Here is a 27,666-nt window from a genome sequence, read left to right on the forward strand (position 1 = left end):
CGTGAGGCCCGGCGGGACCGTCAAAGGCGGTGCCCGAGCTTTGGCGCCGCTCGGCTCCGCCCGGCAGCGAGGGAAGCTAACGCTCCTGCAGATCCCCATGCTAGAAGGATGGTGCGCGTTTTCTTGGGGGGGTTCCTAGTGCAGGCGGCAGCTGCCGTAGCGCCGCGATCAATCCGGCATCTCATTAGGCAGCCTCCTCGCCACACTGCGCGCGCGCCGCACTCGCAGAAAGCCCCGTGGAGAAGGCGCGGGAGGGCAGCGCGCAGGCGCGGCGCTGATGGCGGAGGAGGCCGGCGGCGCGCCCGCCTAGGCCGGAGCAGCATCCGCCGCCATCCGCGCAGTGAGCGCAGCTCTGCCCGCCCGGCGGCGGCTCCGCGCCAGCGGCGGAACCCTGGTTTGTGGAGGGGGAGCGTCGCGGACCCCTCGGGGCCCGGGCCGGGTGAGTGCGGCCGGGCTGGGCAGTGACCTGTGGCCGGTTCCCGGGGCGAGCGTTCCGCAGAGCGCGGGGAGCTGCTGGCTCCGTGCCCTGCCGGGGCCTCGGCAAGGCTGAGCGCCGCTTTCCCCGGCCCGGGGCGGCCGGTTGGTGCTGGGGTTCCCTCCCGCCTCAGCCTCGGGAGAGGAGTCGGCCCTGAGCCGCTGCGGGTGGCTGCACTCGCGTTCAATGAGACGGCGGCGTCGGAGATGTGTAACGGCGCGGGCATCCCGGAGGGCTTCCCTGATTGTGTTTGGCTCCTGAAAAGCGAAAGCCGTGACTAATTAGCAGTAATTACTGCAAGTCCTGCTCAGCCGCCCGGCACTGAGGAGTTCAGCTGGCGCTCGGCACCCGAGACACCTTGGGAGAGCCTTTGCCTCGTCGCGCTAATAAATCCCAAATAGCGGGGTGGCAGTCGGGCTCTGCTGCGAAGTGATCCGTGCACACGTGCGAGGGCAGCGGTTCTCTCTGCTGGGTGAAAGGCTTTGCTTTTGAGAAGTTTGTTATTTTGTGTTACTTGTTGCAGAATTACCAGAGCTACGGTTAGCTGAAGCAGATCCGTCGCCAACATGTTTCTGTACAACCTAACGTTGCAGCGTGCCACGGGCATTAGCTTTGCTATCCATGGCAATTTCTCAGGTAATTTTCTCGTCCTTCTGCATGACTTGGCTTGAGGTTTTTTTGGGTAGTACAAGAAAAAAGAGGCGGTTTACACTTTGCTGTGGTACCTCTGGGTTTTTTTTTTTGCTGGTACACGATCATTTGCTCTTGAGTGTTACTTGAGCTGTGGTAGCTTGTGGATAGATTGATAAATAATCAACCCAAACTTCTTTCAGTCTGATTTATCTGTAGGTTTAGTTTAGCGTTCTGACTGATTTTCTGATGTGTTAAAAGGTGTTCAAACAATGGTGGTACGTAATGTGGTGAATAAGTTTCTTTGAGTTTCTCTGTGGTAGTCCTGGATTGGCATTTGGAAGCTCACCCTCCTTGCCTTGTAGCTCTTGTTGCAGTTGTGCGTTCTGTCGCTGACTTGTGCTGTGTTTTGGATTCTTCAGGAACCAAACAACAAGAAATTGTTGTTTCCCGGGGCAAGATCCTGGAGTTACTGCGCCCTGATCCCAACACGGGGAAGGTTCACACGCTGCTGACCGTGGAAGTGTTTGGAGTCATCCGGTCCCTCATGGCCTTCAGGCTGACGGGGGGCACCAAGGACTACATCGTGGTGGGCAGCGACTCGGGGCGCATCGTCATCCTGGAGTACCAGCCCTCCAAGAACGTCTTTGAGAAGATCCACCAGGAAACCTTTGGCAAGAGCGGATGTCGCAGAATCGTTCCAGGCCAGTACTTGGCTGTGGACCCCAAGGGCCGTGCTGTCATGATCAGTAAGTCTCTGTCAGCTTGTGTTCTTACTGTCTTTATCTTCTGTCTTGTGGATATTTATTTTGGAGCAAGTTTCTGCCAGGTGTAATTGGAATTATAATATAATTATAATGGTTTTAGGCTGTGAGCTGTGTCAAGGAGAACACAGGCATTCAGAATTGTTCCTTGATGCTGGTGGAATTGCACAAATAAATTGTAATGCTGTACTGAAACAAGTTGGAAAGAGACCAGTTTGCTTAGCAGTGCACAGAGCCCTGAGGTGTGTGTGTGTGGGAGAGAGGATGGGATTGCAGGCGTCAGTGCTGTAGTGTAGCCAGTCAGTTCCCATGGCCTGAAATGATGTTCTGAGTTCATGTCTCTTCTCTGAGATGTCTCATGGAGACAGCCAGATGCATTTCTGATCAGGCTTCGCAGGTAGAAGGACACTTGGGAGAATTTTTTTGGTAAGATCATGCACGAGGTGTATGGAACTTTCTCCGTTTGCTGAAGGCAGCTCTGTGCAGTGCTGATGGTTGTTTACCAGTAAACTGGGAATAGCAATAAATAACATTATTTCTTTTGTAACATGTCTGGTTTTCCTGGGTGAGAATGTAGCACAGTCACAGCTGTGCCATTCATGTTGATATTTGAGTGGTGTTTTTTATGGTGTGGATGTTGTGTGTCAGGCGAGGATACATTTTCTTAGTTAAAATATTTCTGTGGAAAAGTTGTTATACCAAGTGGCTTTAAATAGCAGAACATCTGGATGCTTCTTTCTGTTTGTCTTTGCTTCCTCGCAGTCTGTCATCTCTTGTGTGGTAAAAAGAGTGAGTAGATCTGCCTCAAGCCACTGTAGTTGGAATATTGGGCCAGGTGAATGTAGCTCACAGGGTCGGGCTTTGGCTTTAAAGGGCTGAAGTTGTCATTTTGTGCTTGCAGTCTGAAAGATTCCAGTGAGACATTTGAGGTTAATTGATGGCACAGAGATAAACACCAGTGGTGAACTTCAGGTGAAGTAATGCTGATGTTCTCTTTCCAAGTTACAGCTGGATTTTGGGCTGCAGGTATGGTGAGATTTGATTATCAATGGGCTTCACATGCTGTTGTCCTTTCTTGCAGGTGCCATTGAGAAGCAGAAGCTGGTGTATATCCTGAACAGAGATGCTGCTGCTCGACTCACCATTTCCTCCCCACTGGAAGCCCACAAAGCCAATACCTTGGTCTACCACGTGGTGGGAGTCGATGTGGGGTTTGAAAACCCAATGTTTGCTTGTCTGGAAATGGATTATGAGGTGAGAAGAACTTCATCTCCCTTTGCTGTATTTTGACCTTTGTTCTTATTCTGTTCTTCATCTCTCACTGGGGAACATGGGCTGCTCCTGCTGTCTGGGACAGTTTTCATTTTTTACAGGTCTACTGGCTTTTTGTCTTGCCTTCAGACAGAATGGGCAAATCTCTTTTGTCTTGGTGATTGATTCTTTTTGCTTTTCAGCTGAAAACATGCCTGTTTTCTTGGTCTGAACTTGTCTTGTGCAGCTTCCAGCAAGTCTTTTGGCCCCCATTCTGTTGCTACTCAAAACTGTTTCCCAACGCATCCACTTTGCTCCTCCTTTTAATCCTTTTTTTTTCAAAGACACCTCGATGTGTTCTGTTTTAGGAAGCAGACAACGATCCGACAGGTGAAGCTGCAGCCAACACACAGCAGACATTGACGTTTTATGAATTGGACTTGGGTTTGAACCATGTTGTCAGGAAGTACAGTGAGCCCCTGGAAGAGCATGGCAACTTCCTCATAACAGGTACCGCCCACAGAGTTATTTTTGCATGGGTCTGTGTGGTTCCTATTCCCCAGGAAAACACAGTCAATACTCCACATCTTAGGAGTTGTTTCAATTGTAGTTTGAGCCATTAGTATAAATTATTTAATTGACCTTGCAGTCAGGTAACGAGGGGTGGTTTACACATGGAAATACACAAGTATTCATAGAAGCAGCTGCAGTTTGAGAGTGCTCCTGAAATTAGCTGGTAGCAATGCAAAAGGACTTAGTTAATGTGTAGGTGCTGTTTTGCTCTCTTTAATGGGATTCCATCTGCTAAAGGCAGTAGATGAATCCATGGACTAAAAGCCCCCAATTTGAGGAGTTGGGTGCAAAGCCAGTACAACACTTTCAACCAGGGAAACTGCTGCAGGTTTCTCTCCAAGCACAAAAGGTGCCGAGCTGGGGGAGCATCTTTGTATGCTTGCCCTATTGCATCTCCTGCAGGCAGCTGTCAGACAGACACCAAGTATTGTGCTGAGTCTGTTTGATGATATGATTTGTTACACTGGGATCCCAAAGTATGATTTTAGAATGCTTCTATTAACTAAAGATTTTAATCCATCTGATGGATTTTGCTACAAGCAAACATGCCAGAAACCCAAGGGTTGTGTTTTATCTGACAAGTTGCTAGTGTAGCATTTTGGATGTGTCATGGCTTTCTAGATGAGGAAAAGCCATAAAACCTGAGCAATTGTCAGAAACTGCATCCTTCCAGATCCCCTGGTTCCATCTGCTCTTTTCTCATGGTGGCACAGGCAGCTGTACTCAGTCTTTTGTCTTTTCAGTGAGACCGGGTTCGTGTATGCAGGGTGATGGAGAGTATTGGAAACTATATTGCTTTAAAGAAAACCAAATGTTCTGCAGGCAGCCAGTCAGATCTGTGGTAAAGGCTTTTCTCCTAATAATTTTTTTTTTCAGTTCCTGGTGGTTCTGATGGCCCCAGTGGGGTGCTGATCTGTTCTGAAAACTATATTACTTATAAAAACTTTGGTGACCAGCCTGATATCAGATGCCCGATTCCCAGGAGACGGGTGAGAATTTTTTAAGATTATGAATGCTTGGAATTTGCCTTTCAAGGTTAAGAGCACCAGGAAGGTTTTAAAGTAAGGAAAAAAAGGAGTTAAAAACATGTTGGCTTATCTACATCACTGACTCTGTGTTATCTGGGAGGGAGGATGGAGGTGGGCGTAGCCTGAAGTGATGAGTGTGGTTCATGTCTCTTCTCTGAGATTTATACTGGAGATACGCCAAAGACTCTGATCAGGCAGCACTGTCAGTGCAAGATAAGATTACTTGAGATGTTGAACAGTGGCAGTTGTAGCTGCAGGTGAATTCAACAGCTGCTCTGTTGCATCTAAGGCTGCTTCCTCTCTTTTGGTATTAGGAATGTAGTGCTTTGAACACCTGCCAAGGTGCTCAAAACCAGCTGTGTGTGGGTTACAGCCCTTTCCTGTGTTTTTGGCTTTGATATGTGAGAGTTGCCAGGAGAGGAAAGTAAAACGGATGAGGGATGATGCTTAGGCACAGTGTCCCACAGCTGTATTTCCTTGTGGGACAGAGCTGTACCAAAGGTGACTACGGGTGTGACGAAGGGATGTGCTCTGTGTTAAAAACCTTCTTACATACTGTGAGCTCTTAAAGCACCTGTGAAATGGAAATACTTCAGTTAGTGAAATCACCTCTGTGCTTGTCAGGTAATTGCACCAATGACCTCCACTGTCTTTCCTGACAGAATGACTTGGATGACCCAGAGAGAGGTATGATCTTTGTCTGCTCTGCTACACATAAGACCAAGTCCATGTTCTTCTTCCTGGCCCAGACAGAGCAGGGAGACATCTTCAAAATTACTCTGGAGACTGATGAAGACATGGTAAGCATCACATGAATGCAGAAGCATTAATTGAGAGGAGTTCTTAGTCAGTTACTTTCTCTAAGGTGATATGTATTTACTGTTGTGAGCTTAACTGTGTAAGGGAGCATGCTTTGCATGATTTGTAAAAGAGTTTACCCACAGTGGTGACCAGTGTTTTACTCGTAAAGAGACTCGGTGCAAGGTTTGCAAAATCCTCTGAGGATTAAACTGCAGTCTGTTGAGCATACTTAAGATGTTCAAGAGGTGGTCTGTTTTTTAAAAGATGTAAGCTGTGGTCCATGAACCTCCTAGAGAGTATTTCTGTAAATATTCCGTGGAACTTAGCTTCCCTGGATTTCAGCAAGTACTCTCTAGTCTGTTAATTGAGTGTTTACATACTGCAATCAATATTTTTGCAAGATGAGGTAGCCAGCTTGGCACAGCTGGTCTGTGAGTTGAAATAACAGCCTTGCAGTGGCTTGCTGCTGCTTGTTTCAGTATTCTGCTCGGAGAAGTTCTCTGCTGCAGTGTGATTAGTTGGGTTTTTAGAGTAAATGTTGAATGTTAATTTCTTCATCTAAACATGTCATACTTGGTACAGGGGATGATTGTGTAGCAGGCACCAAGCCTGCCAGAGTTCAGGGAGTGTTTGGACAATGATCTCAGACTCATGGTGTGATTTTTGGAGTTGCTCTCTACAGAGCCGGGGGTTGGACTTGATAATCCTTGTCGGTCCCTTCCAACTCAGAATACTCTGTGATTCTGTTATGTTCAAGTGCCTGAAGATTGTTCTTGGGTGTTTCACCAACAGCTGTTGAGACCATATCAGATTTAGAAATTTGCTCAGAAGGGTTGTTTTTCTAGTGCTGGAGAATTGGTGGTGCTCAGTGAAGCAAATTTCTTTCCTCTTAGGCAGCTTGCTATTTTTACATCTTTTGTTTTCCAGATTGACTCAGTGTTACAAAAGGCAGAAAGTCTTGGAATAAAACAGCCTGGCTTGTGTGTTCAAATAGTCTGTTGGATTTTGTGATTTGTAGCCTGGTGCCCCAAGTACGGATGTGCTAAGCCTGGCCTGCTCTTGTTTAGTTCTTTAGGCTGATGTTTGTTATTTAATCACACACATGGAGCTCCAGTACTTTAACATCATATTCACATCTTCATCTGCTTTCAGGTAACAGAGATTCGACTGAAGTACTTTGACACTGTTCCTGTTGCTGCTGCCATGTGTGTGCTGAAAACTGGGTTTCTTTTTGTGGCATCTGAATTTGGGAACCAGTGAGTATACCATTTTACGTCAGTGTTTTTCCCCTGAAACAGAGTGGTTCTGTTCAGGCCTGCAGATTGACCCTTGAACTTACTGTGCATAGAAAGCCAACACCTCTGATTTAATGGGTAAATTAGTGCTTTGTTCAGAGGGCTTGAGAAGAGCAGCTGGATTAGACTATGAATGGGGGAATTTTCTTGTTGTTTGAACTCAGATTAGATGATGAAGTGTAGAGAACAAAAGGTTACTTGCTGTTGCAGCAGATTATGGAAAAATTGAGCACTTGCTGTGTGTGTAGGGTTCATCACATATCAGATGAATTACTTTTCAATTAGTTTGATAGTTTTGAACTTCTGTGTGTATGGCCCATTCAGAAGTAAATAGGATTTCTTATTAGTAGCTGTGTTCCTTTCCTTACTGGATGTGTACTTGAGGACTTAGTTCATGTTTGGACTTCTAAATACTCTAAAGGATCATGCACACCATTGGAGATTAGCTTAACTGTGTCTGAGGGAGGAATTCTCAGGAATGGAGCTTTTCCTGACTGTATCTGCAGTCAGCCACCTGAGGGAGCCCCAGCCAGTTTGCTGGACTGAATCTGAATTGAGGAAGCCATATTTATTAAAATCAGGAAGTAACTCAGTCTGTCTTTCTGTGGGATTTTTTTTTGTTTGTTTTTTTTCTTCTCTGAAGTTTTATTTGATTGTTATGTTATTTGTGCTCATACATTGGAATGGGGAATGTGGTTAAAGTAGTATGATTTAAAAGGTGAGAGTATTCCAATAAAATACGTAACTGTGGAGTTGAAGTCCTAGCCATTGGCCTTGCTTTTGGCCTCAGCTGTCAGTTGCTACTTTGGCTTAAACACAAGAATATCTATAAAGCTCAAGGGTAAACAAAATACTGGAACTCTGGGACACCTTGCTGGTGACACCTGCAAATGTCAAGGGCTGAAGCTGGGAGGTTGTGGGGGGTTTCTTGTTTGTGGGTTTTGGGTTTTTTTTCTTTGCAGGCCTCTGATTTTTTTTAAATATTTTGTAACCCAGAAGACAATCCTTAAAGCCAAATAATGATAACTGAATAATGTAGGGTCGGTTTTCTTTCTTCCCCACTACCTGAATATCTGGTCAAGTCTTACCTAAAGAAGGCTACACGAGCCTTGCTCTGAGCATGCTGACACACTTTTTTCTGTCTCAAGTTACCTGTACCAGATAGCTCACCTGGGGGACGATGATGAGGAGCCAGAGTTTTCCTCTGCCATGCCTCTTGAGGAAGGAGACACATTCTTTTTTCAGCCTCGACCTCTGAAGAACCTGGTGCTGGTGGATGAGTTGGACAGTTTGTCTCCTATTCTGTGTTGTCAGGTATGTTGCCATCAGCGAGTTCCTGTTTACCAGATGTGTTAAGTGGAGTCACCAGCTAAGCTATTCCAGGTTTCCAGAAATACTGCAACCGGTAGACTCATAGAGAGGCAAATCTGCAGGGTTCTCAGACAGCTGCCTGAGATTGGTACCTGGCCTGGTAGCTTTTGATTCCTGTGGCAATAAATATCTATCTAAACCCAGAGTGTCAGCCAGTGATTCTGTGATGCTTCTCTGTTGACCATCAGACCAGCTGTTTGTTAAGTTTTATTGAAACTCTTTGCGTTCAGGGCTGCAGCTGGAACACCCCATGGCATCTCCACAGCTTTTGGTGTTTGAAAAAACATTCTTAAAGCAGTAGTGTGATATATATATATATATATATATATATATATATATATATATATATATGTATGTATGTATGTATAGTTTTATTTTCTCGTTCCATGGATGTTGTTTTGACACTTTTTCTCCACACAGATAGCAGATTTGGCCAATGAAGATACACCCCAGTTGTATGTGGCTTGTGGTCGGGGGCCCAGGTCATCCCTGAGGGTTTTAAGACATGGACTTGAGGTAAGCACTTTCTTCTAAAGACCTGAGAGATGAGGGCAGTGTGGGGAAATCCTTGAAATAAAGTTGCTGAAATGAAGGGATTCTCCTTTTGCTGTAGGCTGCAGAGCTACTCTCTCTTGCTTCTTGATGAATAGAAGGCTTGTATTGTTTATTCTTACAGTCTCAAAGGCTTTTTGTTTACTTGACTTCAACAAAACCTGAATTTTGTTTCTTCTAATACTTGAGTGTATTGAGCTGGAACATTCCTGGTGTCTGCCAGCTGCTGCTGATCTCTGCTGGGGGTGGATGACCTTGTTTTAAAGCTGATCATCCAGAGCAATAATGTTGCCATATCATCGCTGACCATATTTTGCCCTGCAGCACATCTGGCACGGGCTGAGAGCATCAGAGTTGGGAATTGTTAGCTTTTCTGCCCGGTTGTGGGAAAGCTTAAAAACTACTCGTGGTTTGATTGCTTACTCTAGTAAAGTCTAAACATCTGTTTGCAAAAGAACCTTCTTCCTGTTTACTCTTAGGTATCTGAAATGGCCGTCTCAGAGCTGCCTGGTAACCCCAATGCTGTATGGACTGTGAGGAGACATGTTGAAGGTATGCAGTATTTTCCTGAAGCACAGGGAGGTCATAATGCTTTTGTGTGTGTTTTGTTTTTTGTTGTTTTCTGGTTTTCTGTCCAAGGAGGTAGGAATGGTGCTGCGTGGTGCTTGTGTGGCATCCTCAGAAATTGTGGTTTGAGTCAGCTGCCACCTGTTTGTCTTAAAAAGCCACCCACCCTCTGGTCCCCTTGTATTGTCACACTTCCTTTTGACAAAGAAGCATCTGCCTGCAGCTGCATCCATCACCCAGCATGCTGTGTCAGCTGTGCATTTGCAGCCTGAAGCTGCTGAACTTCTCATGCGTTCCCACTTCCCATAAGTTGTTGCCCATAAGTTCTTGCTCAAACATCCGCAGGCAACTGCTATTCTTGTTGTTGGAGTGTACTTACTATTCTTCATGTGTGTGTTGACAACTGCAGTAACCAGCTCTTTGTGAGGGAGTGGGATACAAATTATGGAACAAAGATGATAAATCAGCAACAGTGTTTGCATTTTATTACTTCCTTCTGTGCATATCTGTGAAAAAAACCACTCTGGACTAGGACATACTCTCTATTCAAAAGCCAGCAGTGTGTAGAAGGTTTGTGATTCCGGAAAGATTAATATTTTAGGTTGGCAGAATATACTGGATTGGGGGTTTGGTTGGTTGTTGGGTTTTTTTAAATTTCGTGGTCTGAAATAATAGCTTTGCTATTGCTAATGTTCAAGAGGAAATGTAGTACCTTTTGCCTTTCTCTTTATGTGAGAGCAGAATTCACAGAAACACCTAAAAATCTTGTAGGGAGTCTGTTCTGGGTGCTGGCAGTCTCAGGGATAATTTCCCAAGCAGTGCTTTCTTGAACTTTCACAAAGATTTCCCTAGGTTTACACCGGGGATCATGAAAGGCTAATTGTCGCAATAGAGGCCTTAGTGTGCTATGGTGACATGACACCTTGCCTTTAAGCAGAGTAGTGTGTCTTCCAGGGAACCAGTAAGCCTGTGGGAATTTCAGTGAGACCTGCCATGAATTCCTGTGCTCATGTCCTGAGATTCATATACTGTCTAAGCAACAAGGGAGGAACTTGGAGCATAAAGTGCCTTCATGTCCCCCAGAAGTAAAAGGGTTGAAAATATTTCCACAGTTTATATAAAGAAATACATGGTTTTCTAGAAGTGGCATTCCAGTTTGTTAGAAACCTTTTCTCCAGCATTCTGGAAAAGAAGTTGGTAAGATTTTCTCCCTCTGAGGACTGGAGGCTTCTGATATCACCTTACAGTTTTAAAATCTTTTCTCTTGGGGTTCCAGAAGAAGACCTTGACTTTTCAGGAGGTGAAGGACACTGATGATCTGCAGGAAGTGGGACCAGTCTCATTGCCTTCTCTTCTTTCCACCTTCCAAATTTTCCAGGTTTCAGCATGATCATCTCCATGATTCAGAAAGGCTGGAATCTGTAGTTGTTAAGCTGTGCTACTCACTGAATAGTTTATAGTTCTGTGAAACTGAATCCCAACTTCCAACTCTTGAAATTCAGAAATCATTTTAGTGGATTTTAATCAGAAAGAGTGCAGAACATTTTCAAACGTGTATTTAATCTTTAAAGTGCCCTTGAGGGCACACTTGGCAGTGTCGGGTTGCCCAGCTCTGCCTCGATGTTGCAGTGTGTGCTGCAGGGCCTCTGTAAGAAACACCCAACTCTGCAGTCTTGAGAGCAAATACTAACCTTGGCTGGTACGTGGTGATACTCACTACCAATACCAAGCCTTTTTTTTTCTTCCACAGGTGGCTGGTGGTGGAGGTGCTGATCACCACAGGTGTGTACCTACTGCTAAGGGCTGCTGTACAGGTTAACCACAGAGATCCCAGCAGCATGGGGCTACGTTTATGCAAAGCACTTCACTAAACAAATTCTAGAAACTGGTGTGTAGTTGAAGATTGTTGCCGTTGAAGTTGAGTAGCTGAGGAGTAGAAAGCAGATCCCAGTCCATCTTGCAGTTCCTTGGGAAGCAAAACAATCAGCTGTGTCTCTGTGGAACAGTCAGTTCTTGCTAAAATTGGACATGTGTGTTTTAGGGGTATTTTCAGCTCTCTTTTAGACCAAGATTAGGCTTCCAGCTGCTTTGTACAGACCTCCAAGAGAAAAAGATCAAATGTGCTTGGAGCAGTTGTAGGTATTGCTGGCATGGGAATGTCCTGTGGTTATGGAATTCATCTGCCTGTGAGACAGAAGTGGGTAGGATTTGCACCAGACTATTCCAGTTGAATGATCTGTGGGTGTAGGTGTGTGCTCTGCTGTGTTGACAGATGGAGCTGGGAGCTGAGAGCCAGCATTCCCTACCTGGCACTCTTGCTGGAGGAGCAGTGTGCCGTGAGTCAGCGCTGCGGAGTGGCCACGCAGTAGTAAACAGAAGCCCAGGAAAATGTGCTGTCATCCCCTCAGAGTCTGTTAACTGAGAGGGATCCTGAGCTCTGACGCTGCTCAGCAGTTTGCTCACTGAACTCCTCTGAGCTCGTGGTGATCATATATCAGTGCAAATTCAGATGCTGCAGAGTGTGAGAAAACTGTTAGAACTGGACTGGCGTATAAGAATGGAATTCTCATGGTCTAACTCAAACTGAATCCATGATAAATAATAAAAAGTGTAGTAGTGTAGAGTTCATGGACTGAAATGTCATGTTTTCATAACTGGTTGTAATGTTTGCATGAAGCTGCAGAAAACTTGTAATGCATGTGTAGGAGAATGAGTCCAGCTGTGGCTCTTCAGAGTCATTAAAATGTCTCTGTTACTCACTGAAAGGAGCTGACTGGTGCAATTAGTACAGTAATAAGCATCTCTGAAGTCTTGTGTCTGCATGCAAAATGGTATCTATCTGTTCAAAACTCTGGGGAGCCTGATGTTTTGCTTGGGATTGTGCAGAGCTAAGTAGACATCCTTTCATATTAAAATCTGTAGATCTTTTCTTTTTCTAACTGAGAACACTTCTCAGTGTGCCCTAGGGATTTAGTCCTCCTAATTTCAACTAGACTGCTATATTTTCTAAACCAAAAATGTATTGTTTGAACCTAGATGAATGTGTCTTATTCACTGACTTAATTCTGGTAAATCAAACCTTTTATTTCAAAAGCTCCAGCAGAGAGTCATTAAGCAAAACAAGACTTCAAGCAAAAGTGCACTTGTCACTATTATTGACACAGACTTAAAGGCATGCTCTAATATAAATGTAAGCCATGGAAAGAATGAGCTAAAAAAGTATTAAGAGGTAGGAATGAGTTTTCATTTAGATAGGACTAAGGGAATCTGTTTTGTTTTCAGATGGGAGTTCTTTGTCCTATGCCAAATCACATGCTTAGACCTCCAGCTGGGACACAGTGGTTTATCATGAGAATTGACAGCCCCCAGGGAGGAAGGCAGCAGCTCTGAAGTAATTTGGAAAGCAACAGTGGTCTTTGAAATGGAATTCTTAGAACATCCTGTCTATGGGATATTTATGAATCAAATGCTTAGCCTGTGAACTGCTAGAAACTCCATGATCGAGGAATTCTTGTAGACTTCTGGTGTTGAAAAATCTGTGCAAGTTTGTAGGAGAAGGTGCTGTGTAGAAAATAAGCAGTGTTTAAGTGTGTCTTGCTGAACCCTTATCATCTGCTGTTAATGTTGGAGGAATTCTCCTGTTTAGCCAAGGATTCAAGTCATTGGTGTTACTGATGGAGTTCTCTCTGCAGATTCAGTTCTTGCTTTCTCATTCCCCCAAATGGATCAGTTCCTGTTTGTAGGGTTTTGGAGCTGTTGGAGGTTATAGGCTGGGAGCAGTTAATAGAGAAGTAACAGAGTTTATGCCATAGACTTGTGTTGAAATCGCTGTAGTTACACAGAACTCTTCAGTTTGATCAGAGCTGTGGTCTGTGTACCAGATGTTGCAGAGAAGAATGATGTTTGTTTTTTTTTTTAATATTTCACTTGCATATTTTCAACTGTATGTAAGAACTTTTTGTTATAAACGTGACACAGCAGGTTTGGCAATGCTTCCATCTATACAGGGTGGATAAGAAAAGGATTATTAGTTCTTAAAGCATTTGTTTTGGTTAACCCAGCTCGGGTTCTTTAAGCTGCTGCATCATATTTTGTGGCATCCCATTTCCATCCCAGTGAGACTCCTTTATTTTCCTTTTCTATTAAAGTTATTAGCCACTTCTCTATGTCTCCTGTGTTTGAAAATGATGGAGAATCTCCTTTCAAGGGCAGAAACTGACAGCTCTTATGCCTTCACCTCCACTAGGTACCACTGTGGTGCCCAAGTCTGAGCTTTGGGTTGAGTTGGGTTAAAATGAGGAATTTTCTTTTTAAGAAATAGCAGCTGCATGACAGCAGTTGAAGTGGAGTTGCTTCTCTGAGGCAATCTTATTTCTCTTCCAAGGCTCCTGGCTCCATTTCCCAGTAGACTTCATTGTTTCTGTTGCTTTTGTTATTCTCTTAATGAGATTGTCCTCTTCCCCTCTTAAGACCTATTGCTTTCTGCAGAGTGAAAGCAGAGAGAAATAAACTGGAATTTTTGCTTTACCCAGTCCTACTGCCCTCATTTCCCACAAAGTTTCCCTATTTCCAAATGAGCTCTTAAGATTATTTTGATTAGCATAGCTCCTCCATGTCCAAGCTACAGGAGTCTCCCACGCTGTCCCCTTTGGGAGAAGCCAGTACTGGAGATAATAGAGCAAACACTGACCTTTTCTTCTATTGGGATAAATGACAGTATTGCAACTATCTTAAAAATGTAATTGTTTCTTATCCCAGGAGACTCTCACAGTGTGAATGGAAGCCAGTTGAGCTTCTGGAGGATGGTAGAGCAGGTTTAACCCTGAATTCTGCTGCAATGCACCCTAATGTTCTCTGCAGCCTTTTATTGTGTGGCTGCTAGATAGAGATTGTGGTCCTGCAGCCTCCTGTGTGCAACATCTGTGGTGTGGTTTCTGCAGATAGATTCCTTATGTTCAAATTTTTGAAGTACAGTATTTAGTTTGACTTTGTTGGGTATTGAATCTGGATTCAGTTCTTTGGGTGAGGGGGGACAACTGTCTTAAAGACTTCGAGAACTTGAGCGTTCTTTGAAAAAAATTTGCAAGAATCCTGCTTGCCAGCATCCAGAGTATTTTGAATTGACTGTGGATCTGCATCGTGGTGTGACCCCTGGCTCGGTGCTGCATTGTTTGGAGTCCGGCAGTGGCTGGCTTTTGGACAGCGTGTCCTAGAGCGAACTTGTGCAATACTGTCAGCAGCCGTAATTATCACAGGAATTCTGCTGAAGAGTAACTGCTAGACGTTTGTCAGACTGCTGATTGTGTTGGGAAGCCTTGCATTTATTAAATCAGCACTCTTTTTTTTTTTTCCCCTGTCTCCCTTGACCAGATGAATTTGATGCCTACATCATCGTGTCCTTCGTAAATGCCACGCTGGTGCTGTCTATCGGAGAGACTGTAGAAGAAGTGACTGACTCTGGATTCCTGGGCACTACACCGACCTTGTCCTGCTCTCTTCTTGGTGATGATGCTTTGGTACAGGTAATGGAAAGCTGCTTCTTACATGTCTACTGTCTGCCACTCTCAGCTTGCTGCACGGATGTGACTTCTGCAGTAGTGCAACACATGTCTAAAGGTGTGGATTGGCAGAGAAAGATGCTGATTCGGCCTTTCCCTTTTTATATCTTGCTAAGTGAAACTGGACAAGTTTAAAATGGTCGTAATCTCCTTCAGTAGTTCCTTGCTGTGGTTGAAAGATGCAGTTCTCCCAGTTGGCAAGTATTGGAACGTGCTGGTTAAGCCTGGTGCATAGTTCAGATCACTGGCTGCCAGGAGCGGTTCTTGCCTTTGGCTGCTGCTGAGTCAGAACCACCAGTGAAAGGGGAGTTGTGAAGAAATAAAAAAAATGCCACATCAATTCTGTATTTACTTTCTTCAGGTTTATCCAGATGGGATCCGGCACATCCGAGCAGATAAGAGAGTAAATGAATGGAAGACACCAGGGAAGAAAACCATTGTTAAATGTGCTGTGAACCAAAGACAAGTGGTGATAGCACTGACTGGAGGAGAACTGGTTTACTTTGAGATGGACCCGGTATGTGTGCTAATATTGTGAATGAGTTTGGAAGAGTGAGGTATGGGTTAATAAATTGTTTTAAAATTGTGATATTGTTTAGATAACAAATCCAAAGCATTGTTTAAAAACAAGGGATCTAATTAGTAAGTCTTCCGTTTTTCTTTCTCAGTCAGGACAGCTGAATGAGTACACGGAGAGAAAGGAGATGTCGGCTGACGTCGTTTGCATGAGCTTGGCCAACGTTCCTCCCGGGGAGCAGCGTTCCCGGTTCCTTGCTGTTGGACTGGTGGACAACACTGTCAGAATTATTTCACTTGACCCTTCGGTGAGTAGCTGCTCTGGTTTTACCTTCTCATTAGTTTGAAATGTTCAGAAGGATCCTCCAGAGGTGGACTGTAGCCATCCAAACTGTCTTTCCATATTCAGATGGGTGAGCAGGAATGGACAGCTTGCATGGTTTTTCACTGCTGGTTGGCAGGAAGCGTGGCCCTTGATCCTTCCCTCTGACAGATACTCCAGTTTTATTGAGAATCATTTATGCCTCTGGAGGTTCAGCTGACGAGTCACAAAATAATTTTCTTTTCTTTGTTTTGTTTTGGGTGGGTTTTTTCTTGGGTTTCCCCTTCTCATCTCCCTGTTTGTACCTGTACTAAAAGACTCATTCTGCAGGTGAGTTGGCAGCAAATCAAACTTACCATTTGTCTACCTGCAACAGATGAGGTGTTCAAAGCTGGTTGTAGTAACCTAAATTTTCCTTAGGTCACTCCATGCTAAATAGCAGCAAATGGTGCTAGAACAGTTTGGAAGAATCCAGTTTTTCTTCTCTAAAGGCCAGGCAGACTCCTGCTTGCCAAAATGCATAGAGCCAGTATCTGTTATAAATTCTTTTTTCTTTTTTTCTGTGACTAATTCCTTTTGGAAGATCTAAAAGAGCATCTTCAAACTCCTTAGGTGGGGCTTGAATCCTGTCTTGCCATGCCAAGCCTTGCTGACTGGCGTTGTCCCTCTGTCCTGTTTCCCCCAGGATTGTTTACAGCCCCTGAGTATGCAGGCACTGCCTGCGCAGCCCGAGTCGCTGTGCATCGTGGAGATGGGTGGCACAGAAAAACAGGATGAGCTGGGAGAGAGGGGCTCCATTGGCTTTCTGTACCTGAACATTGGACTGCAGGTGAGGGGTTCTTGCCTGGTTCTGGCAGGCATGTCTTGAGGAGCTTTTGCTTGAAAGTGGATTGTTAAAATAGCCCTGTCATCACGCAGTGCAACACAAAGTTTGACAGCCCAGACTGGGGAATTTGCTGTGTGACTTCACAGAGGTGTGAGTTTCCCCATACATTTTTAGACTAAAGTCTAATCAAAAGACAGTGTATTATACCAGATTTTATGTAGGACAGACTGTGCTTTTGCCATTCAAGAAGGAAGCATATTTTAAGAAATATTTTTGGTTGAAATGTTGAGCAGTTCTTTAAAAACTGCCTGTAGGGCAGTGTCAAACAAGTAACTGCCCACAAGCAGATGCTCTGCTCTAATAACTTTGCTGTTTCACAGCTTTGTGTTACATCCAATACAGATTCTCTAATCTTTTCCAAAAAAATGTTGTTTCGACAATTCAACATGTGGTAAAAATAATCATCACAGTTTAGGTTCTTCCACATGCCTCAAGTTTGACATCAGAATGCAATCTCTTTTTGAAGAGCATGAGTTTTTGGGTAAATCCTTTGTACCAAGAGGGATGAGGATCTGGAATTCACCCTCAGGTTTTTATGGCTTGTGTGATATACTGAAGTCCTCAGTCTGTGTTTTATTTTGGAGGCAGTCTTTCTGCCCTGTAGAACTGTGCAGGGACCTGTGCTTTCTTTGCTATTAAAAGTGTGGCTGTAGGGGAGAGTTGTACCAACAGCTAGGAAAACCAACAGCTAATACTTCAGAAACTGCCTCTCAATTGTTTTGAACTATGCACATAGTAAGTTACTTCTTACCTTCAACCTGGATCTTCTTGTTTTGCTGCTGTCCAGAACGGCGTGCTGCTGCGGACCGTCCTGGACCCTGTCACTGGCGATCTCTCTGACACCAGGACCAGATACCTCGGCTCCCGGCCTGTCAAACTCTTCCGTGTCCGAATGCAAGGCCAGGAGGCGGTAAGGGAGGAGAGCTCTTGCAGGGGTGCAGATCCACTCCCCAGGCACCACACCCCAGATTTTCTTATGGGTGGGCAGGGTGGGGAAGCATCCCTGCAGCACAGCAGGACCCTCTGGGTAAGGGTGGGAAGTAGAATGATTTCATATGGAGCTGCCTGGCTCACAGCTTGTTCTTTCACAAACAGCCTTCTCTTACTCCTCTTACTGCTGTGTAGTGCTGCCCTGCCTTCTCTGAACTAGGATTCATCTGACCCTTAGGCTGTGTTTACAGTGTGCTTGGAGAGGTGTGAGCAGGTTCTTGGGCTGAGAGATACATCTTGCCTGCTGTAGTGCACAGAGATGGAGAGAGAGCTCTGTGCAGAAAACTTACCCTTGAATGCTTGATGCAGTGAACGGTTGTGTCCTTGCATGTTGAGAATAGCTCAGCCAAGGGCTGGACAGCTGCCATACGTGGTTCAAGGAAAATATCTGCAAGATTTGGCATAGAAGGAAGAATGTGTTTCATCAGAAGTGCCATTTCCAGCCCTTCTGATGTGGCACTGGGGAAATCAGCCACCCCCTGCTTGACTCATTTTTGGATGACACCTTCAGAGTTGAGAAATATTGCTGATCAGCTTAGGGAGCTGGATCTGGGAATTTGAGCTCTGCTGTAGTGTTAAGGTACACTGGGTGAATCTCTTCAACTTGCTCCTGCCAGCTGTAACTTGGAGATGAGGAGCTTTGCAGCTCTAGCAGAGAGTACCTGTAGAACAACGGAGAATAATCTCTCTCTGCTTTGAGATAAGCTGTTGTCACTCAGGCAGAAACTAAGGTTGCACTGAAACTCATTTAGCCAAATGTATAAAGCTGAAAAGTTTGGAAGTCAGTTTGCTTCCCTTTTTCTCATAATTTGATTCAGGCTAGTGATGATGTTTAGTAAATTTCACTAAGAGTGCTACAGCATGTGGATTGTGACAAAATAGTAAATATTTATTTTAAAAGACCTGTTCCCATTAGAACAAGCTTATTAATAAAGAAGGAGATATGAGAGTGTTGTTTGTCTAGGCTAGGTAGTAGTAGATGATCTTGGCTTTTACAGTGGTGTCAGTGCACCTCAGTTGGAGTATTTGTTGTCTTGATCGTGCTTTAAAGTTCCTTTTCATGCCATATGCAATTTCCAGAGAAAGCTGAAAGTAAGGAGTGTCTCTTCAGGTGTTCTCTGAGCTGGGTGGAGTCCACCCACAAGAGTTCACTTGTTCCAGTGGGGAAGAGTTGGACACTGTACATGCATTCCTGGTGCATAAAGTGAGCTTGCCTCCATTCCTCGACCTAATAAATTTGCTGCCTGTGTCTCCCAGGTGCTGGCCATGTCAAGCCGTTCCTGGCTGAGTTATTCCTATCAATCACGCTTCCACCTGACTCCCCTGTCGTACGAGACACTGGAGTTTGCATCTGGTTTTGCTTCTGAACAGTGCCCTGAGGGCATTGTGGCCATCTCCACAAACACATTGAGGTAAGCAGCAGAGGGGAAACACAAATGCTTGTGGGCTGGGATGCTAGGCAGGTGAAGCAGTGGTGAATTCTACCTGACATTCAAAAGGAAAGAGGTAAAGTGACTTTGCTTCAAAAATGTTTTTTTTAATGGATAATGATTTGGTAGAAACACTTGGATGGGTTTCAGAAAATAGACAATTTAAGGAGTTATGCTGTCAAAAATAAATGGGGTGTGCTCCTCAGATTTTTATTTTCTAGCTTTTTAAAATAAGTAAGTTACTCTTCAATTCTCTGATCCTGAGAGAGGGAAGCTTTTAATAAATGTGGACCTGTTATGTATTAGGGTCTTGTGGTTTGTGATCTGAATTGGCTGCTTTGCAGGAAATACACCACGTGATTTCAGAAACCAGAGGCATGACAGGGATGTGTTTGTTGCCTTTTTTAAAGATCAGCTGAGATTCTAAAAAGATAAATGAAAATAATGGACCACAAATTCAGATGCTGTGCTGTATGCACTTGAACAGGCACTTTTTTCATATCTGTCCTCATTGAAATATTACAGCATTCATTGCTTTTAAAGGAGCGATTCTTTCTGGAAAGACTTGTGGTTTTTAGACACCAAATGCCAGAAGAACTGGCATTTCAGCTGGCAAGTCACAGGAAGAAAGAGCTGGCATTGCGTTTTTCATACTCTTTTTAACTGAAGTGCCTCTGAGGAGCATTTGATTATATGTCAAAGTCACAGTGTCACATTTAGATTCAGATGATGTGTTCCCCAAACGTGCACTTTGCTTCTTCCATGTGCTCTTTGTTCCTCTTGGAATAGACTTGCTTCAGCACCAGTCAGAACGCATCCTGGAACAGCAAGAGCCCTCGAAGACCTTGTGCTGCAGCGCATACCTGTCTCACACCATGGGCTCCCATTTTAGGATGTTAGTTTTGCTCTGCTCTCTGGAGGTGTTTGCTAGTTGCTGTCTGGCCTGAGAAAGGTGCTACTCCTTTCTTGTACTAGCCAGCTTCACAAAGAAAAGGTTCCATTCCGATTTCATTCTCTTGGACAGCTGTTTTTAGGTTGTCTTCAACACATGTCACATCTTTGTCCCCCAGGATTTTGGCACTGGAGAAGCTGGGAGCAGTCTTCAACCAGGTTGCCTTCCCATTGCAGTACACACCCCGAAAATTTGTCATTCACCCAGAGAGCAACAACCTGATCATCATCGAGACAGACCACAACGCTTACACTGAGGCCACCAAAGCACAGAGGAAGCAGCAAATGGCTGAGGTAATTGGGCTGGAGGACAGGTACACCCATCTGTTCCCCCGAGGGGACTTCTGCAGTTGGAAGTGCTCCCTCCTCACTAGTTCCCAGCTGCCATTACCTGCAAGGCTTTCTGCCCTGTGTGAATGCAGGGACTGGAAGAGGAGTGGAGATCTGCCTCAAAACACAAATTGCAGCAGAGTGCACCACTTCCCAGCATTCCTTCCTTTGCATGTTGTTAGGGCATATTTTAAGAACCACCCTAGTGGAGGACAGTCTTGCTTGTGTAACACTGTTCTGTGGGGTTTCTGTGGTTGGTTGAGGATGCTTGCATTTCAGTGGGTTGTTTGTTTTCTTCTCAGGGTTTGTTTCCAGGGTTGTTGATTTGGGGAAGCAGCTCCCCAGATAACTGTCACTGGGGCAGGGCAGAGCTGACACAGCCATGCTCTGAGCTGTTGAGGCTCCCTGGGGAATAAGCTCAGGCTGGGTGGAAGCTCTGGGACTTAATGGGGTTTTATGTCTTCACATGCAGTACCTTTCTCCAGAATACCTGGGCTTAGGCAAAACAGGGAGGCTGTACACTATGCAGAGCATCAGCATACTGGGAAAGGAAATCACTGAGCTGTTCTTTTCTCCTGTCCTTTAATGCCCTAGGAAATGGTGGAGGCTGCAGGTGAGGATGAGAGGGAGCTGGCTGCAGAGATGGCTGCAGCCTTTCTGAACGAGAATCTCCCTGAGTCCATCTTTGGTGCTCCCAAGGCAGGGAATGGTCAGTGGGCCTCTGTTATCAGAGTGATGAACCCCATCCAGGGAAATACGTTAGATCTGGTTCAGCTGGAGCAGAATGAAGCTGCTTTCAGGTAAGAAGCATTGCCAGATGCAGCAAGAGTCCCTGCTTGTGATGAGTCTTAGGTGTTTTTTTCCTTTTGCTTATCAGTTACTGAGCTGAAATCCAGATGGAACATATTATCAAAAGACTGGCTTGAAATTCCAGAAGTGATTTGTCTTGCCTTTCCTTCCCTTCCAACCCTAATCTTGTCCTCATGGGGCATTAAGAGCTTGTGGGGCTCCAAATGTGGTTGCTGTACCCCAGTGCCTAAAGAACAGCACAGGGGTGTAAATGACAGATAAGAGACCTAGGAACAAAAAAGAATGTGCTGTTATCTCTCACTTTTCCTTCTCATCCAGATAAACTGAAGAGAGATTAAATGGAAAGGGAAATGTTAGACTGGAGGGGAAAACCAACACAATAACCATGAAGAATAGCAAGTGCCTCAACAGGTGAAGTAGAGTTAGGTCATGTTAGTCCAAAAGGCTGACCTGCCGTTTCCAACCTGCCTGAGCTATTTACTGAGCAGGAAATAACACTGGAAGATGAGGAAGGTTATTTGTATATGTCCCAGTGGGAACAGCCTTTGAAAAACAGCTTCTAGTGGAGTTTTGCACATCACTAGGCAGTGCCCAGCTTGTGAAAATGTGAAGTAACACTGGGCATTGTGATAATATAAAATGCTTTGGGCATATGTGCCTGATAGAACACACATGGACAGTGTAGTGTGGAAGAATGAACAAATCTGCATTTAAACATTTCTGCAAGGAGGAAAAAGTGACCTCTTAAAAGGAAATGTCAGAGTTGAAGGGCTGGACTCTCAAATCTCTGCTGGGCAGGTGCAGGTTGTTCTGTCAGGGATCCAGTCTGGGCGTGCAGCATTGGTGTGGTGATGACACTGATGTCCTGGTGTGTCCTGTCCTTTCCAGCGTGGCTGTGTGCCGGTTCTCCAACACTGGTGATGAGTGGTACGTCCTGGTGGGAGTTGCCAAGGACCTGATTCTGAACCCACGATCAGTTGCTGGGGGGTTTGTCTACACATACAAGCTGGTGAATAGTGGTGAGAAGCTGGAGTTTCTGCACAAGGTGAGGGGAGTGGTGGGGTCATTTCCATGCTGAGTGTTGGGGTAGCTCTTACTTGCCTGAGTGCTGCAGTAATATTGCAATACTTGGTGCATCCTGGGCAAGATTGTCGTGCTGGTGTTACACACTGGAAGCAGCCTTGGAGAAAATTAGCTGCCTCCTACAAAATAATTTGGTACATCTTTTGCAGAGCTGAGGATTGAACACAGATCTCGCAAGAGTCCGAATTTTACCCATTTGATTGAGTAAATTGGAAAGGAGCAGTGTTTTTCATGCCCCTGTTAGGGAGGGGAGGGAAATGGCTCTGTTTGCTTTCTTGAATATGAGCTCAGAGAGCTGCTTAAGCAGTTGTTTACAGAGCAAATTCATACTTGGGTTACTTGAACCCTGGTGCTAAGACTATCGGTCTTTGGCTGACCATGTGCAGCTGTTGTCAGCTGTCATTTTGCTTGGATGCTGTTTGATTGTGTGTAGAAATGATTAGTGACCAACTTGTTTGATAGGTCTCAGGGGCTTCAGCAAAAGTTTCAGCTGAAAAATTACTGTTCTTCCCACATGCTTCCAGCGTGGCTGAGATTTAAGCAGATGAACACATGGAAAGGAATGTTGTGGCTTACTCACTTCCTAGAGTCCTGATGCAGTGAGTGGGTTCTGTCCTGGACCACGGCCTTTTCTGCTGCCACTGAACACCCACTGGGAAGTTGACAGAGCTGGAGTTGTGAAATAAACTTTTCTTAACCAGTACAGCCAAGCTAGGAATGCTGTAACTGGAAGCTCTGTACATGTTCCCCTTCTCTGCTGATCATTTTGGATTGATTAGTGGTGGGAGATTTCTCAGACAGTACCCCTGAGTTACTGAAATTGTGGACACACTGCAGTTCTTATTTAACACTTTCTTTGGTGGCAATGTCAGATGGCTGAATTACATTCCTATGCCTTGCTTTAAAAAGAGTCTGGGTAGATTTAGGCAAAGTCTAAAGTTTTTCTGTTGGATGTAAACCAAAACTAAGAATTGATGCAACCAGACTCTTGTCTTCTTTTGCTGCCTGCCCAGTATGGGGTTCTTACAGCAGTCCTATGCTTCAGTTAGCGTGCACTGCCAGCAGTGTATTGTGTGTGAGTGCCCATGGCTCTCTTATCTCTCTGTGTGTGACATCTGCTGTCAGAAGGCCTGTGAGGGACTGGCCTGTTGCCTCTCCTGTAGAAAAAGATTGTTATTAGTCTTTTACATCAAAAGCCTTGGTACAGCATAGTGAACTTCAACCATACCATTAGCTGAATCTGGAAATTCATGTAATGTTAGCTCTCTTAATGATGAGGATTTTACAATCTTCCTCTTCTCTCTCTAGACCCCTGTGGAGGAGGTCCCTGCAGCCATTGCTCCATTCCAAGGCCGAGTCTTAATTGGAGTTGGGAAGCTCCTGCGTGTGTATGACCTGGGCAAGAAGAAACTGCTTCGGAAATGTGAGAATAAGGTACTGCCTTCTGTTCCTGACCAGAGCCGTCCATTTGGAACAAGTAATACTTTCCAGCCAGAGGGAAACACGGGGTTTAGCTGCTATTCCAGCCCAAGTGTTTCTGCTTGGTCATCAGAGCTGTGTGTTTGCCTTGCTGTGTGCATCTATCCAGAGGAGTGCTGGACTAGACTGGACAGTTGTGCTGCCCCTCTGCATCCCACACATGCACCATTTTCTTACCACCTTTCTGACAGTAGTGCTGCAAGTTCCTTTTTGTCCCAGCTCAGTGCAGGCTGTTACTGACTGCGTGCAGGGGTCTGTGCAGACTGTTCCTTTGGCTGCTGCAAATGTGAGAGGTCTTAGTGGGATAGAAGAGAATTGCTGGAAATGTTTGATTAGTTTGGGTGATCAGCAGCTGGGGGACAGAAGCTGGAGGGTGCATATGGCCACCTTGTCAGATCCCCAGAATGTTGAAAAGGGGATTTTCTCCTTGAAGTAGGCGGTCCTTCTTGCTGAGCATCTCTGGTACGTTAGGAAAAGAAATTGCAGAGCCTGATTTTCTAACTTAATTGCTTGCTCCTCCCTCTCTCGTGCAAGTTGCAGAACCTGTGCCAGTAGCTCATTACTGAACAAAAGAACTCCAGCAAGCTAACAGATAGACTGGGAACTTGTAGGGGAGGTGGTTTTTTTTGGTGTGTGGTTTTGTTAGTTGTTTTTTTTTTTTTTTTCGTAAAACGCTACTCGCATGAAAAATTGAAGCTTTCCTTCTTGGGCCTTCCATGACCACATAGTGAGGAGACATGGAAGCAATGCCTGCTTGTAGGGATGTCCTGGCATCTCCAATCATGGGCTCACCAGCAGCACTTGTTCTCTGGATAGTGTTGTTATGGGGAAGGCTGTGAATGCCACGTGGTGCATGTTAGGTTGCCCTGTATTGATGATGTATTTAGAGTGAGACTGTATTTAGAGTGGGACCCTCAAGGCAGAAATGAGGGTATTTTTGGAGGAAATGATGGGAAGTGGGGAGTGAGTTGCAGTTCATGGGGAGAAAGTGTTTCAGCTGCAGTAGAGTTGTACTTCCCTGTTTGAAGCACTGAGGTTTTGTCCTTTCTCTCTCAAAAGCACATTGCCAACTACATCTGTGGGATCCAAACCATTGGGCACAGAGTGATTGTTTCAGATGTTCAGGAGAGCTTCATCTGGGTGCGTTACAAAAGGAATGAGAACCAGCTCATTATCTTTGCTGATGACACTTACCCCCGGTGGGTCACCACAGCAACTCTCCTGGATTACGACACTGTGGCTGGAGCAGACAAGTTTGGTAACATCTGTGTGGTGAGTGTGCTTTGCTGAAGTTGGGGCTTTTTGGACATATTTTCCCTTAAAACATCCATGATTTATCTTAAAAGAATGAGAATCTGTCATTAGCTGGAGACAACGCCCTGTACCATTGACTTGTTTTCATGGGGTGGCTCTGTCATCATAGTGGGTTGCAGTTTATCTGTTTGTTAAATGAAGCAAATAAGTTAAAGCATCAGCAAGTCATTAACGTATTTCTGAGGTGCCCAGTAATTTGTGTTTATATTGCCTCCAAACTTACTGTTAGTAAGCCTTGAAAGGAAGCTTGTTGCCATGAAAGGGCCCATGAGAACTTGAGTCAGGGTTATCACTCTTACTTTTTCTGACTAAACCTCATCGCTGGCATCGAGCTTTCTCTGTCACTTCCTCTTCACAGTTGGCTTTGTCAGCCAACACTTCCCGACTTGGCTGGATTTCAGCAAGGGATGAGGAAAGAATAGATGGTCTTTCTGGCAGAGCTTTGATCTCTCTCTGAAGCGTGCTCGGGTGCTTCGGAGTGCAGAGTTCAGCAAGTGTCAGATGCTGCGCCTGTGGGATTTGGCCAAAACACACAAATCAGTCCTCTTCAGTTTTCCTGCCCCACATCCATCAAACTGTTTCCTTAGTGGAAACCACCTTCAGATCGGTTTGACCATACCTCCCAGCGTGATCTGCAAGTGCCAGGCCAGGCAGAGGCTGGTTGTGAGGCCCTGCTTGTGCTTCTGAGTGGTGGGTTATTGGTCTTGCTACCACAGTTGTGATACAACTGTAAAGGCTGTTTTGGAGAGGCACCTGGATGATTCTGCTTTAAGTATAAAGTGGTTCTTGCAGAGTCCACAAAAGCAGCCTTTCAGGCAGCACAAGGGTTCTCCAGCGAGAATGTGCTGCTTCTCTGCAGCTTGTGACTCTTCTTCCTCTTTCAACACAGGTGAGATTGCCTCCCAACACCAATGATGAGGTAGATGAGGATCCCACAGGCAACAAAGCTCTCTGGGACAGGGGCCTGCTTAATGGAGCATCGCAGAAGGTAATACTTTGTGGGAAGCACAAGGTTATTGTAGGAAAAGAAAGCACTGCTTTTCTGTGCAGGCCTTTGCACTGTTGTCCGGGAGATGTATTGGCACTTCTGCTTCTGCACAATCTGCTGTGCTGTGGGCGATCTATTTTCACTGTTGCTGCAAGCCAAATTTCTGAAATCACAGCTGAAGCCTGTTTGGTGCGTCTGAGGGAAGCAGCTCATTTTCTTTTGCTGCTTTCTCTCATTACTTGCATCCGTTTGTCCAGCTGAGTTTTGCCATCTGGTCACAGGTGGAAGGCACTTCCTCTCTAGAAAGGCATTTCAGAACTAGCAGTTGGCTGAATTTATTCTGCTTTCCTCTCAAGCCCTTTGATGCTTTTATATAAGCTAAAGAAAAAACATGCTTCTGTGCTTGCCTTTCAGGCTGAAGTGATTATGAATTATCACGTGGGAGAAACGGTGCTTTCCTTGCAGAAGACCACACTGATTCCAGGAGGCTCTGAATCTCTTGTTTATACCACCTTATCAGGGGGGATAGGAATCTTGGTCCCTTTTACTTCCCATGAGGTAAGCAAGCCCAAGCATCAGGCTGCAGTCTTGCTGCTTTTTGTGCACCCATCCACAGCCAGTATATTAAATGTGCTGCATTCCCTGGAGAGCTGCACAGTGGTTGGAAACCTGAGCTACAGGAGAGCCTGTGGCTCCAGTGCAGAAGGGGAAGGAGTTTGTTGAGTTCTGTGTTGGTTCTATGAAGAGTTGAGAGCATTCCTTGTTGCACTGTTGTTCTCTATCTGTTTGTGCTTTCAAGGAGCTTTGGGTGATTCATTGTCTGAGGAGGGAGGAGTCCTTTGGCATACTTTGTGTAGCCTCTGAACTGTTGATCGTTGTTGGCAGTGACGTTTCAAGTCCTGAGGATGGTACTCTGTTCTGTATTTGCTGTGGCCTCTTGGAGCAGTGGATGGCAAGACATTCCCTGTTGGAGCTGCAGCTCCATGCTGCACAGCTGCTCTATGCCTCATTTCCTGGGAGGCTGATCAGGGTGGCTGCCTAACTCTGCTGTGGGTGCTTTCCAGGTAGAAGTGATGAGGGGGTAGCTGTGACTTTGGCTGCCATGTGTGTGCAGGGCTGCTCTGGCAGAGTCTGTTAATCATAGAACCACGGAATGGCTTGGATTGGAAGGGACGTTTAAAGATCATCTCGTCCAACCCCAAGTGGCCACATAATGACTGTTTCAGCCAGTGCAGGAGCACCTTCTAATGGATGTTGTCTTGCCTTGCTAGCAGCACTGATGTGTACCAAACTGTTCTTATCAATCCTTTATCTCCCCAGGATCACGACTTCTTCCAGCATGTGGAAATGCACTTACGGTCTGAGCACCCTCCTCTCTGTGGACGAGACCATCTCAGTTTCCGCTCCTACTACTTCCCGGTGAAGGTAAGCCCTGAGCGTGTGGGATCACCTGGTCATGGGGTGCAGAGAGTTGCTTTGGGGCACAGAGCTGCCTTGAGGCTGGCAGAAGCACGGCAAGGTTATTGTCTTGTACAATAAGAGCAAGCTTGCTCTTCAGTAGGGAGAACTGAGGTACTGCCAGTAATGGCTTGTGTAGTGCCTGTGGTAGCTGGCTCTTGAGCAGCAGCCTGTTAGGAGGACAGTACTTAGCACTTAATACATGTCTGTTTTGGTTTCTTAACTCTTGTAATGAGCCTCCCGA

The 27,666-nt window shown here is 45.3% G+C and overlaps 1 protein-coding gene and 2 non-coding genes across 3 annotated transcripts in view; all 3 read left to right on the forward strand.

The window, feature by feature from the left end:
- The first annotated feature begins 223 nt into the window (after positions 1-223).
- Positions 224-27,666, forward strand: part of SF3B3 (splicing factor 3b subunit 3) — a 29,093-nt gene continuing 1,650 nt past the window's right edge. The window contains exons 1-25 of the mRNA XM_038148014.1: positions 224-439; positions 999-1,111; positions 1,528-1,854; positions 2,951-3,123; positions 3,489-3,630; positions 4,570-4,682; positions 5,384-5,521; positions 6,675-6,778; positions 7,966-8,131; positions 8,609-8,704; positions 9,220-9,292; positions 14,678-14,829; positions 15,227-15,382; positions 15,534-15,689; positions 16,389-16,532; positions 17,377-17,499; positions 18,837-18,991; positions 20,080-20,254; positions 20,885-21,090; positions 21,989-22,145; positions 23,492-23,617; positions 24,722-24,934; positions 25,866-25,964; positions 26,379-26,522; positions 27,285-27,389. Of these exons, the coding sequence (XP_038003942.1) occupies positions 1,042-1,111; positions 1,528-1,854; positions 2,951-3,123; positions 3,489-3,630; positions 4,570-4,682; positions 5,384-5,521; positions 6,675-6,778; positions 7,966-8,131; positions 8,609-8,704; positions 9,220-9,292; positions 14,678-14,829; positions 15,227-15,382; positions 15,534-15,689; positions 16,389-16,532; positions 17,377-17,499; positions 18,837-18,991; positions 20,080-20,254; positions 20,885-21,090; positions 21,989-22,145; positions 23,492-23,617; positions 24,722-24,934; positions 25,866-25,964; positions 26,379-26,522; positions 27,285-27,389 (3,513 nt within the window). The 5' untranslated portion in view covers positions 224-439; positions 999-1,041. The remainder of the gene's footprint in view (positions 440-998; positions 1,112-1,527; positions 1,855-2,950; positions 3,124-3,488; positions 3,631-4,569; positions 4,683-5,383; positions 5,522-6,674; positions 6,779-7,965; positions 8,132-8,608; positions 8,705-9,219; positions 9,293-14,677; positions 14,830-15,226; positions 15,383-15,533; positions 15,690-16,388; positions 16,533-17,376; positions 17,500-18,836; positions 18,992-20,079; positions 20,255-20,884; positions 21,091-21,988; positions 22,146-23,491; positions 23,618-24,721; positions 24,935-25,865; positions 25,965-26,378; positions 26,523-27,284; positions 27,390-27,666) is intronic.
- LOC119705828 lies at positions 2,180-2,261 on the forward strand. The gene has a single exon (XR_005258338.1). It is a non-coding gene; the product is annotated as a small nucleolar RNA SNORD111 (small nucleolar RNA).
- Positions 4,840-4,919, forward strand: LOC119705831. Its single transcript, XR_005258341.1, has one exon. It is a non-coding gene; the product is annotated as a small nucleolar RNA SNORD111 (small nucleolar RNA).

Source organism: Motacilla alba, chromosome 11 (assembly GCF_015832195.1).
Source record: "Motacilla alba alba isolate MOTALB_02 chromosome 11, Motacilla_alba_V1.0_pri, whole genome shotgun sequence".
Lineage (NCBI taxonomy): Eukaryota > Metazoa > Chordata > Aves > Passeriformes > Motacillidae > Motacilla > Motacilla alba.